Source organism: Chiloscyllium punctatum, chromosome 10 (genome assembly GCF_047496795.1).
Source record: "Chiloscyllium punctatum isolate Juve2018m chromosome 10, sChiPun1.3, whole genome shotgun sequence".
In the NCBI taxonomy this organism is placed as follows: domain Eukaryota; kingdom Metazoa; phylum Chordata; class Chondrichthyes; order Orectolobiformes; family Hemiscylliidae; genus Chiloscyllium; species Chiloscyllium punctatum.
In genome coordinates this window covers 54138463-54152530 of record NC_092748.1, presented here as the reverse complement: position 1 = coordinate 54152530, position 14068 = coordinate 54138463, and the positions used below count along the sequence as shown (strand labels likewise).

Below are 14068 nucleotides of genomic sequence, written 5' to 3'. Positions count from 1 at the left end.
GATTTCCAACAACTACAACCATCTTCCTACTTGCCAGATATGACTTCAACCAGCAAAGAGTTTGCCCCCTCACATCCACTGATTCCAGTTTTGCTAGGGGTCCCTAATACCATACTGTCAATTGCTCTCACTCTCACCTCTTAGCTCTTTTGTCTGTGTTTGAACCAAGACTGTAATGAGGTCAGGAGGGGAGTGGCCCTAGTAGAACCCAAACTGGGTGCCACTGAGCAGATTAATGCTGAGCAGGTGCTGCTTGATATCACTATTGATGACACTTCCTGTAACTTTATTGATGATTGACAGTAGACTGATAGGACAATAGTCAGCTGGGTTGGATTTGTTCTGCTTTTTATGTACTGGACATATCTGGACAATTGTCCACATTGTCATGTAGATGTCAGTATTGTAACTGTACCAAAACAGCTTGGTTCGGGAAGTGGTAAGTTCTGGAGCACAAGCCTTCAGTATTATTGGCAGAATGTTGGCAGGGCCCAAAGCCTTTGCAATATCCAATGCCTCCAACAATTTCTTGATGTTACATGGAGTGAACCAAATTGGTTGAAGACTAGTATCTAATGCTGGGGACTACTGGAGGAATGCTGGAATAATGAATGATGTCCTCCACAGGAAGCTGAAACTTCAGCTTCGGAAGTTGCACTGATCACTCTGACTGACATGATGTGGATTGAAACAATCATTACAGATAGATTCACATGGTTACAGCTCATCACTACTTGACACATCATCTGGCATAGGCTCATCTGACAGTATGCTCTTTGTGACTCAGCAGTGTACCCAATAATGGAGCTTCTTAAGTTTTCTGAATCAAGGTCAAAATCAAGAAGTAACATTCTGTCAGAGTTGCAGATGCTGGTGAAATTGTGATAACCAATAAGTTATCTAGATCTTGCTTCACATGCAACTGTAACATTGCTTTGAGTCCGAAGTTAACATCAAGGAGTCCGAAAACCCCTCTGCCTGACTGCACATCATTGTGCCCCCATCTTGGCAGTCTGTTCCAATGATGGAACAGAACCTTACCTCAGGATGGGAACAAAGAAATCTGGGGTACTATTTCAAATTCATACTCAGAACCTTTAAGGTAGTCACTTCAAATTTATTGGACAGTTTTTTCAACTTGATCGTCAGTCTTCAATGCTTATAAAGGAGCATTTTTCAGGACCCACTTGGCTGATCTTGCCTAATATATGTCCTGATTCAATATCAGTCTCATTGCCATTAGGCCTAGTTGATTTTCTCCTGACTGTTGAAATTTGTAGTGACAGCCTTACAATAGAAGGGCTCTGTGGATTACTTCAGGTGGTCCTAAAGTACACTATTGAATAAGATCAGCTTTAGGAAAATATGGAATTGTATCTATGAAAATTGCTGTAAGTTGTATGATTTGTATCAAATTTCTAGAGTTAGCTCAAAGATATAGATGCTCCAAAAACCTAACTGAAATATAGCCAAGGAATACCAAATGAGCCAAACATCGAGCTTCAACTCCCAATTTTACTGAAGTCCCAACATTATCCTCTCAGCATTGCAAAGGCCTCACTTCTCATGAGCCATTTCAAACCAAACCACTCCTCTCCAGTACTACCAAACTACAGAATTCCTAATCCGACGCTACAAAACTCAAGCCTACATGGGCAGTTTTCAAACTTGAACACTAACTTCCGTGATGCTACCGAATCCCAGTAGAACTCCTCTTGCCCATGTCGCTGAACACTAAGATCTGCTACAAACCACAAGGCCCTCCACAGTCTTGCTAAACCCAAAAGGATATCACAACCATTTTTGCCAAATTTCACAACTAGAATCTTCTGACAGCAGATTCTAAATCCATCTAATCCAAGATTTGTTAAACTCCTTAGCCTTCAGATGTCAACTTTTCTACTTCACGTGTGGTGCATCATTCCCAATAGGCTTAAAAAGATATAAAATGAAGTAGATACAAAAGAGGAACAAGTGATGAATACTCTGACCAAATCACAATGTGGTTATCTATTAATTTTTAAACTCAACTGTCACACACCAGGTATTACATCGCCAAATTTCTGTATCATATTTTAAAAGAAAAGTTAGCCTGTTTCCAACAGGAATCACAGTTACTTATTTTTTTTAAATAAAGCAAGAAGTCTGACTTCTAATGACAAAAACAAGCAGCTGCTGAGTTAGGCACAGCACTTTCAGCTGGAAGGTGTATATCAACATGCATACTATTAAACTTTAACAGAGTAATGCATTGTAAGTTATATAGTTCAACTTCCTTGTATTTGTACAATAATGTATCCACTGAATCAAGATAACCACAGTATAATAGTTCAAAAAAAGATACATTATGCACCCATCCATCTTATCAAATTGTTACAACTTCAAGTTTGAAACTATATGTCACACTATTAATGGATAAGTTCAAGTGTCATTTTTGTCACTTACAAATAATATGCAATTTGAAAAATTGTATTTCTACTTCAGGCATTTGGCTTTTCCGAAACCTTTTTGGTGCTTCAATTGGGTCCAGTGGCTCACTAACTTGCTTTGGAAGTGCATTATTGCAGGTCCATTATCAATGGTAGATTTTTTAAAATGTCATACATGCTAAGCAAATTGCGTTCGCAATAATTCACACGTTGCCGTCATTTTTGACACTTTACTAAAACCTCAATGTATGGTGAAAGAAAGTTCATGTTTAACACTAGCATAGACTTGCTGGGCTACTTCTGCATTGTTCATGCTATAGAATTATGTAAATTTGTCAATGAATAAACAGAAATTTTCAGGTAGCATCAAGTTCGTTCAAAAACCTACCAACTGACTATCAAACAGCCAATAACAATACCTGGAATGTTGACAGAAAATAAATGAAAAGCTGATTTGAAATATCCTGGAGCGCTTTTTGCCAACAGTTTTTTTTTCTCCTCCCCCAACAGCAACCCCCCCCCCCCCAAATCAGCCACACAAACAAATTGGTGACAAACTTTGAAACGTAAAAACCCAAATAATCCACAAAAATCTTTGAAACTCAAAGTATAAAACTGCTTGCTTATCTGAAATGCACAATATTAATTCTGCCCAAGTCCTAATCTTCTAATGCTGTCAATTCCTAAAATGGCCACTCAATCCGAATTGTTGCGCAATACTTACTGCAACAGGGGTTCTACAATTGCGATGAAATTTTAAGTAGTAAACAACCCTAGAGATGGAGTATTATACAGCTGCAAACACAAGAAGATCTAAAATCAACCAAAATAATGATTTATATTTAGAGAATGTAAAAGTGAAGAATGGTACCTTGTCAATTTTTTCTAATACTTCTATAGTGGAAGGTTTTGCCTGCATTGGAAGAAACAAAAAAAAAGTGTTAAATAAAAATAGTGAAATATATTGATATAACATGTTTAAATGAATTATACTGTACATTACTATGAAAATAATTTATTGATCCTTTTACTATGGGTGCACCCTCTGAACAGATGAGTTATGTTTGAAAGTAAGATACCCTTCCAATGCAATGTCACTTAATAAAAGCTAATTACTGCGGATGCTGGAATCTGAAACCAAAAGAGAAAATGCTGGAAAACCTCAACAGGTCTGGCAGCATCTGGAAGGAGAGAAAAGAACTGACATTGAGTCTAACTGACCCTTTGTCACTTAAGTTTGTTTAGGATGAAACAGTATCAGTCGTCTATGCAGGCATGTCTATGACTTGATTGCACACTGCATTATAAAATGACAAGTTATATGACATCGCCCCATGCATGAGTATCCTCTTCAACAAAATGTTAATATACTTAAAAAAGACAAACACTATTTATTGATATTAAAGCTTACTGTCAGTCTTATATCAATATCCGCGTAAATTTGCAGATTTATTTTTGTTACAAGCACAGAAAGGGGGAAAAAAACTGCAGTTGGCATAAACTTTTAAACTACACAGCATTCCATAGCTCATCATGTTTCCACAAAAGGACCTAATTAATGCTGGAATAAACAAATAATTCTTAAAATTCCCACACAACAGAGTGGTTTTGTTGACTCCCAACTACCAAGGCAAACAAGAGTTTGAACAAGGAAAGCAAGAAAACAAAGGGAACAAGGAAGAACATTGAAAAAAGCAGCATCCATTCAGTCCCTTAAGCCTGTTACACCATTCAATGAGAGCAGTAAGATGTGCTCAGTTGGTTTTAAGAGACTGAGGAAGCATTGTATTGTGTGAAGAGGACAGCATGATCTCATTTCCAGCTTCTTTACGCAACACATTAAAAATGTTACATCTTTCATTAATTAAAAATTAATTTGATTGCAGAATCCACAACTGTTTGTCTGGTCATTCATGTAACATCTAATTTCTATATCAATTACAACAAAATCCTGTTTCACTTTTTGAGGTACTAAAGTGTATGTATCACATAACTGGCCTGGTTGGTTCCCATTTCTCTACAAACAAAAACCAGGAGCCTCGACTGCTACACCAATTATGCAGACTAAATTTAAATATATTTCAATAAGATGACACTGACATGGCATGAAATATGGCATTAATATATTAGTATACTTGATTCTTCACAATTTATTTCCAGTCAATTTAAATAAGGTTTTGTCATAAAGGCAGGGAGTAAACTGTCCTAATGTTCATGTACTTACAGAGCACTGTGAAAACATAAGACACACTGAAAAGGTCACCAATATGATAGTAAACAGCTAAGGCAGAGAAACTTGCAAGTGTTAAGAAGCGTCAGCCAGCATGACATTAAGATGTTACATTTGGCTTCACTGCCCCAAAGTTATGAAGTAGTGAAAAAGTATAAAGGAACTCCTATGCAAAGATCTGGTTCAGCTGCCTACTAAAAACAATTAAGAGGCTCAAATACAAACAAAAGCTACTTGAAGACTAAATGGAAACCAGTGCCTGTGGACCTGCACACAAGGACAACGCCATGCTTAGGGGAGAGAGAAGATAATAAATTGCAAAGGGAGCAAGATAAGGAAAACAAACAAATCAGAGTGGAATTGAAACAAAGTTAACAAATCATTGTGATAAGGGTGACAAATATAACAGCACCACTGTTTTTACTCCTCTGGATATCGCTGCAACTCTGGTCTCCTTCGTACTGGAAGGATGTTGTGAAACTTGAAAGGGTTCAGAGGAGATTTACAAGATTGCTGCCAGGGTTGGAGGATTTGGAGTATTGGGAGAGGTTGAATAGGCTGGGACTGTTTTCCCTGGAGCGTTGGAGGCTGAGGGCTGACCTTATAGAGGTTTATAAAATCATGAGGGGCATGGATAGGGTAAATAGACAGTCTTTTCCCTGGGGTGGGGGAGTCCAGAACTAGAGGGCATAAGTTTAGGGTGAGAGGGCAAGGATATAAAAAAGGCCTAAGGGGCAACTTTTTCACGCAGAGGGTAGTACGGGCATGGAATGAGCTGTCAGAGGAAGTGGTGGAGGCTAGTACAATTGCAATACTTAAAAGGCATCTGGATGGGTATATGAATCGGAAGTGTTTGGAGGGATATGGGCCGGGGCTGGCAGGGGGGACTAGACTGGGTTGGGATATCTGGTCAGCAAGGATGAATTGGACCGAAGGATCTGTTTCTGTGTTGTACATCTCTATGACTATAGGATTCCAAACTGTTCACTGACCAGTACAAAACTTGCATTGACTACTTGTCAAGGAAAACTCAATCTGAAAAGTAAATGCAGGAAAAGACATAATAAGCAGACAAAAAAAAAAACTTAGTTCTGTCGAGAAAATCAAACCAAACTGTTTTATTGCTCCTTCACATCAAACAATTAGGAACTTAGCGCAGTCCAGCTAAGTTCCCCTCTCATTCTTTGAGGAAAGTAATTTTACTGAACAAAGTGCAAAGAATTGAACAAAATAACCCAGCTGACTTTACTTATTTTATTCCCTACAGTGTGGAAACTGGCCCTTTGGCCCAACATGTCCACACCGACCCTCCGAAGAGGAACTCACCCAGACCCATTTCCCTCTGACTAATGCACCTAACACTACAGGCAATTTAGCATGGCCAATTCACCTGACCTGCAGATCTTTGAACTGTGGGAGGAAACCGGAGCATCCAGAAGAAACCCATGCAGACAAGGGGAGAATGTGCAAACTCCACACAGACAGTTGCCCAAGATGAGAATCGAACCCAGGTCCCTGGCGCTGAGGCAGCAGTGCTAGCCACTGAGCCACAGTGCCACCCTACGCACCCAATTCCAAGCATGAAACTTTTTAGTAAGATGTCAAGGTACTGGAGATGATACAGAAAACATTTATCAGAATCAAGAACGAGGGACTTCAATTACATGAAAAGACTCCAGAGGTTTGGCTCAATCTTAGCATTGACTAAATCAATAACCAAAATGTGAAATGAATGTCTTTTTCTTGAACAGGAAATGCAAAATGCTGAATAATTGTCATATTGTTGCTGTGCCTTACCTTAAGCAAACCAAAAGCTCATGCCATGCTTCCTTCAACTCAAAGCTCAATTTCTCAACATTCACCAGCTTCAATCTCCAAAAACAAACCTGTCCATTACTCTCACAAAAAAATTCTAGAATAGCAACTCACTGACCTTTAACAAAAAACCAAAGAACTGTGCATGCAGGAAATCAGTGATAAAATTAGAAATTGCTGGAAAAGCTCAGCAGGTCTGGCACCACCTGTGGAGAGAATTCAGAGTCAATGTTTTGGGTCCAGTGACCCTCCTTCAGAACTTCTTCAATTCTACTGGACCTGCTGAGTTTTGCCAGCAATTTCTGCTTATGCATCTCATTAACTTTCCTTGGCCACCTGTCTTGCAGCTTATGAATTTAAAAATAGTCTCAAGCCTGGATTATATGATTTGCTGCTGATCTCTAAGAAAGTGGCTCACAAATATTCAGTCATCTCCATAATGTGGATTTATCTTTTGCAACATTTGAATCTAATATCAGATCAAGGGAATCTCCAGATAGTGATGTCATCAAGCTGGATTTCGTACGTGTAAACAAGGACCCTTGGGGAGTTGCTGCAACGCATCTTGTAAATGAAATACGAATGTCACTGGTGAAGGGAATGAATGTTAGTTGTGGTGAAAGGGGTATCAATCAAGTCGGCAGCTTTTTCTTGAATGGAATCAAGCCTTGCAGTCAGTAGACTGGCTCGGATTAGTTAGGTGATAAGTTATACGCTTGCAATTCCCAGCCTCTGACTTGCCCTTGTAGCTGAACCAGTTCAATTTTTGGTCAATGCTGGTAATGGGAGATTCAGCAATGGTAATGCCAATGAGCATATGTGGGAGGTGGCTACAATCTCTCCTGGTGAATATGGTCATTGCCTGGCACTGATATGGCAAGTAAGATTCACTGTCACTCTGACCTTATAATGGACACAAGATCATTCAGGTGACAGCTGAAGTTGGTTGGGGCCAGGCTTCTTCAAGTCAGTTAGTGACATCCTGCAATTGAGGCGATTAGTCTCCAACAACTACAAGCCTTTGTACTAGAAAAGACACAGTAGGTGGAATTATAGCCCCATCCTACGATACCCAATGACTCCTGTTTTGCCAAGGATCGTGACATCACACTTGGTCAAGTGCATCTGGAATGCAGCTTTTTTGTCCACATTTGACCAAGGATGTAATGAGCTCAGAAGACAAGTGGCTATGGCAGAATCCAAACCGAGCATCAGTGAACAAGTCATTGCTGTGAAAATGTTATGTGACATCATTGTCGACAAGCCCTTCCCTCTGTTGGCTGATGATCAAGGGGAAGCTGATGGGATGGCATTTAGTCAAACTGGATTGGTCTTTTTTTTTGAGTGGTCTGGACATGCCACGTTGTTGGGCAAATGCTAGTGTTTTAAATATAGTGGAACAAGTTAGTCAGAGTCTATGCTACTTCTGGATTATGTCTTCAGTACTATTGCCTGAATGCTGTCAAAGGCCATAGCCTTTTCAATGTGCAATGGTTTCAGCCATTTCTTGACATCACGTGCAGTGAATTAAACTGGTTGAAGATTGGCACCTATGATGTTAGAACCCTGAGGAGGAGGATGAGATTGATCATCCACAACAATTCTGATTGAAAATAGATGTAAACTGTTTCAGCCTAGCCTTTTGCACTGATATGCTGGATGAAGAACCATCATTTAAGATGATAATATTTATGAAGCACCCACTTCCTATTCGTTGTGTAATTATCCACCACCATTAATGACTTGCTTCTTGAAAATCTCCCTCAAAATCTGAAACCCTCAATCAGCTTGAAGGACAGGGGCAGAAGATACACGGGAACACAGCATCTGCAAGCTCTCTTCTAAGCCACACACCATCCCAACTTGAAACTTTATTGCCATTCTTCATTGTCAACAGTTCAAAATCCTGGAACTCACTGCACAATAACACCAGACGGCCTGCCTCAGATCAAGAAAGCAGCTCACCACCATGGTCTCAGGGCAATTAGGGATGGACACTTAGCCAATGGTGCTCACATTGTGTGAACAAATATAAAGGTATGGCTGGACTGAAATATTTGGATTGAATACATTGATTGTTGGGTCACTGAGCTCTGATTATCACATTAAAGTTGTCCCATGTATGAACCAGGTTGACACATCATTTCTTAGTATGCTTAAACCTACCCCTTGCAAGTGCCATGATAATAGAGATTGTGATTAAATGCAATTCCGAATCGGTTGGTGCACAGTCCCTCCAATGCCAAAATTGAGCTGCTCGCTTGATTCAGAATCTATTTACTACCATCACCTTGCACAGATACAGTCTGGCAAGACCAGGTAACATGTGAACTCTATGGAAAATTTCAGCTTTATTTATTTACAAATGTTAATGATTGATTTGCATTATGATCTAGCATCCAATATGGTCAAAAGTTGGGATGCTCACTGAAGACTGCACCATGTTCAGTATCATTTGCCACTCTTCAGATACTGAAGCAATCCCATGTCCAAATGCAGCAAGACTTTGACAATATCTAGGTCTGGCAACACTGGCAAGTATTTACACTAACAAGTACCATGCAATGACCACTACCAACAAGACAGCATCTAACTAATCACTCCTTGACATCCAATAGCATTACCATCACTGGACTGCCTGCTGTCAACCACTGACTAGAAACCAAACTGGGCTATCCATATAAATACAATGGCTGCAAGAGCCAGAGGATAGGAATCTTGCAGCAAGAAACTCACTTCTTAGTTTCCCAAAGCCTAGCCACCATCTACAAAAAGCACAAGTTAGAAGTGTGGTAAAAAATTCCCCATTTGCTTGGATGAGTGCAGCCTAGCCTTTTGCACTGATATGCTTGATTAGAACCACATCCACATACATTCATTCCCTCCACCACTGGCACTCATTCACAGCAATGTGGTACTATCTATGGGATGCACTGCAGAAATTCAACACCACTCCTTAAACAACACCCTCCAAACACACATCTACTACCATTTAGGAAAGCAGATCATGTGAACACCTACACCTCTAAGTTTCCTTCCAAGCCACGCACCTCATTGTGACATGGAAACATATCACCAGTCTTTTAGTGCACTGGGCCAAAGTCCTGGAACTCCCTTCCCAGCAGCATAATTGCCAATCAAATCAACAGCATTGGCTTAAGACGACAGATCATCACCATTTTCTGAAGTGCAACTGGTCATGGAGACCAAATGTCAGTCTAGCAATGCCCACAACCCATGAATATTTTTTTTTAAAAAAAGGTGCTTTCTTCCCCCTCTAACATTCTGTGCTCCTCAAATTGTTCAGTCTGAAGCTAGCAAAAATACATTCTAAAAATAACTTCCAATATGAATAACTGAATTTTAAAAATGGATTCCACGTCATTGAACAGTTTTCATACAGCTAAACAAAGACATCACATCATTGAAACGGTGCTGGAGAAATTCAGCAGGTCTGGCAGCATTTGTGGACAGAGAAACAGTTATTGTGATGAGTCTTCTAGGAATCTTTTTCAGAATGAGTTTATGGTTTATTATTACTGTTTATCTCTTGTTGTTTTGGCTTTGGAAAAAAACTTTTAATAATTAATGTTGAATACTATTTATTTACCTGTGCAACATTAAATTGTCTTTTGGTTTACAACTTGTCCAATTAAACATTATCGTCACAGCATACATGATATTCCCGCAAGACAAAGTCAGTAATAAGTGTGTCCTTTTAATTGTGGAGTCTTTTGGCTAGGTATTGCATAGGTACATCAATTCATAAAGAATACACAAAGTTTTCTTAAGTGCATATTATCTACACAAAAAGAAATAAATTGTATGATCTACAAAAGAAAAATTTAATTACGCAAACAGCTGGGGTTAAAAGACTAGATTTGCAAATCCATGACAATCTCTGTTGTTATCACAATAAAAACAGAAACATAGAGAGCAAAGTCAATAAGTTATGTTCAATCGAAACAAATTAATCATACAGTCTTAATAGGAGCATGCTGTCTAATTTGGGCATCACACTTTCGGAGGATAATGAAGGTTTACAAAGGGTACAGGAGAGATACACTAGAATTACCCCAGAGATGAGGAATTAGTTACATAGACAAACTGAAAATGCCAAGACAGCCTTCTCTGCAGTAAGATAAAGAAAGAGGAGATGTAACAGGTGTTTAAAACCTTGAAGAGTTTAGGTAAAATAAATAAATAAATAGAAATAGTTTCCAATCAGAAATCAGCTGATGGCCAGAGGGCACAGATTTAAAATGATTGCCAAATGAACTAAAGGTGACAAAGAAAATTGATTTTACACAACGTGTGGTTAAGAGTTGAAATGCAATTACCCATTTACGTGGTGGATAGAAATTTATTCATAGACTTCAAAATAGAATTGCAGAATATATGAAAATAGAATACATGAAAGAAAAAAAGTTTATAACTGGACTTCTTTCCAAAATGGCTGGCACAGACTTGATGGGATGAATAGCTTCTTTGAATACTATGCTATTCTGTTATTCATTGACAGCATTTGCACAGAAGTAATAATCTAGATGTAAATTCATAAGTTTTAAGTTAAAAGAATATTTGAGCTGCACTGGGCAATTCAATATATTTTAATTATAACAAATATGTCAAGTCAATATCCAAAGATAAGCTCTGGCTCCAAACTCCAGAAGCAGGTTGCAAGTTGCAACAAGACATCATTAGGCTTTAGCAATTAACCTTCAACTAGGTTACTTTTTAAAATACCACAAGATCATATTGAATCAATGCTGTTGTTTCTTTGGGAAGTAAAGCATAAAACAACATTGAACTTTATTGAAATTAAAGCCAAGTGGATAACACAAAGAGGCTATTTTCCTGTGGGGTGAGTATCACTAGGGTTTGCACTATATACAACATGAAAAATTACCAGGATCGTGTGATTGAAATCAATTTGTTTGGACAGTCACTTTTACGAAAAGATGCCTCAATATCTTGCCATTACATCTATTCTCCCTTTTAACAATGTTTTTTTGTGAAAAGCATCAGATTTGTTCAACCGTCCCCTCCAAGGGTCAAATGCGTACCTGCAATATTCTTAAAAAGAACTTCTGTTAGAATCCATCATTAGGTTCCAATAACAAATTATCTAGATTTTAACCGGAGGACAAAACCTTACAAGAAAATAACATTTTTGTTTCCTTTAATCCTTTAGAATTAAAAACAAGCACAAACAAAAACATATTCTTATTTATTCATCCCAAACTATCAGACTTGTACTCAGTTATGGTATTCTATCAAATCAATGAACAAAATTTTTTGTAGCAAAATTAGTATCAGCAACAGCACCAGATTCATTTTGGTGTTCTTCAAATTTCAAAGTCCAAGTAATAGTCAATTAGACAGAGCATTTCACATTTAAAAAAGACTTTCTACCACACCTTCAACCTCACTAAAAAGCCAATAAGGCTGTAAATAGAATTCCCAGAAATACTTGTCAGACACTCCCAGCAAATTGCAGTCATGAATAAAACAAGCATAATGGAATTACTCTTCCTTTAGGCCAAGCCAGTAGCCAGTATACACATCTTGCATATCCTAACACCAATGATTGCAATACCTACTCCACATACAACAGAGGAAGAGAGAGAATCCCTACAGTGCAAATATAGGTCATTCAGCCCACTGAGTCTGCACCAACCCTCCAATTGGCATCCCACCTTTTCCTCATCACCCTACACTTATCATAGTTAACCCACCTTGCCTGTACACTACAGTGTAATTTAGCATAGCCAATCCACATAGACTCTTTGAACTGTGGGGGGAAACTGGAGCACCCAAAAGAAATCCATGCAGACACAGAGAGAATGGTTCTTCTGACACATGGTAGTGGCCTGCGTTGAAGCAAAACCTGCTCTAGAAGTATGTAATAACTTTTCTGAACAGAATGATTAGAAAGTGCTTGCAAAAGTTCAAGATGGCTCACCAGCAGCTTCTCAAAGTAAATTAAGGATGGGCAAAGGCTGGTCTTGCCACCAAAATTCTCACTACACAGCTAATAGAAGAAAAAAATCCAAAATGTTATGGATGGTGGAAACCTGAAATAAAATTAGAAAATAGTGGAGAAACTTAGCCAGTCTGGCAGCATCTATGGATAGAGGAAGGGTTAACATTTCAAGTCCAATTCAACTCTTCTTGTGCTCTGAAGCATCATATTAGACTTAAAGAGTTAACACTATCTCCTCCCTCCCACAGATGCTGAGACCTGCTGATTTTCTCCAGTTATTGTTATTTTTATTTTAGAAAAAAAGAATCAGCATTTTAAATTGACGACAGTTAATTTACATCTAAAGACTTGCCTCAGCAATCATATTTCAAAACATTTAGCTATTTGCATTTTTAATAGCAAGTACATAATTTGAATTGAAATTCAACTGTTCACTTACCCTCCAACAAGAAAGCATCGCTCCCATTTTGATGTTAATCCAGTTGCATGCAACACAGATAATCTAATCAATCTATTTATATGAAGGAACGTGAGTAATTCTGGACCTGTGGAAGTAACAAGTTCATTCATCAAAATGCAAATTAAATAAATATTTACAATATAGGATGCAAACTATATTTAAAATAAAGTTGCACATAACAAAGCATTGACAGCAATCTCATTTCAATTCTGGAATCAACATTTGCAATTTTAGTGGCCAGTTATATAAACATCACTTTAGCAAAATGTAAATATGCCCCTTGGAAAGTAGCGTACTTTTTACATAAACTAAAAAGGTTTAGTTAGTTACATTTTCTTCTTCGTTGCCATCATAAGAAATACTTTTTTCACAGCCAACAGGGTACTCCTAAAGTATTGTCAGTTTTGTAATATTAAGAAGTACTACACATGGGTTAAACACATCAAAATCCAATAAAGAGCAATAAGTAAATTACAAGGTAATCTGTTTATACACAGATACTGAATGAGGGATAGACATTGGGCAGGTCAAAAGCACACCTTTTCAAGTGCCACGGAATCTTTTACGCCCATCTAACCAATATCACGATCAGGTTAAATATAAAATAAAAAAGCAGAGATTGGCTACTTTCGCAATGACACAGAGACTGCTGTTATAATCGAGCTGCAAATATGGACCGGGTGTCAAAACACCTTCTGAATAGATTTAAAACAAAACAGCTCATAATAACGAAGCTCACCTTCAGTTTAGAAACACACGCATTTCTGTACAATATCTAGGCCTCCAGAGAGCACAACAACCTTCAGGCTATCAGTCAACTCTGACTTACAGCCGATTCTATGGCAAAAACATTACTAACACTGCCGAGGCCTTCCCAGAAGCGGAGAGCGTCTCCTTGCCCGGCCCGGCCAGGCCCGCCGTCAGGCACCTCTCAAGAAGCAGCTCAAGCTGCATGAGACAGCATATGATCCGTCACAACTAGAACGGCTAATCAGAAAGAAGCTAAACCAAGGATTCGAACCCGAGCAGAGCGGAAAAAAAACACCATGCCCGCTACTGCAATCCACTCACCTGGACCTCCAGACTGCTTCCCCTACCTCCAATAACAGCACAACCTACTGCGCAGGCGCACAGCCTGCCAAGGCGCC

General features: G+C 38.7%; 1 protein-coding gene across 3 annotated transcripts in view; it reads right to left on the bottom strand.

Moving 5' to 3' along the window:
- LOC140482160 (endoplasmic reticulum junction formation protein lunapark-like) overlaps positions 1-14068 on the bottom strand; it is a 91078-nt gene extending 77010 nt beyond the window's left edge. For 2 of the 3 annotated variants that reach the window (XM_072579170.1, XM_072579168.1), the window contains exons 1-3: positions 13992-14068; positions 12900-13005; positions 3301-3342 (exon numbers count right to left, since the gene is read on the bottom strand). In XM_072579170.1, the coding sequence (XP_072435271.1) occupies positions 3301-3342; positions 12900-12926 (69 nt within the window). In that variant the 5' untranslated portion in view covers positions 12927-13005; positions 13992-14068. Of the gene's footprint in view, positions 1-3300; positions 3343-12899; positions 13006-13659; positions 13900-13991 lie in introns of those variants that run through there. The other variant, XM_072579169.1, reaches the window with a different exon arrangement.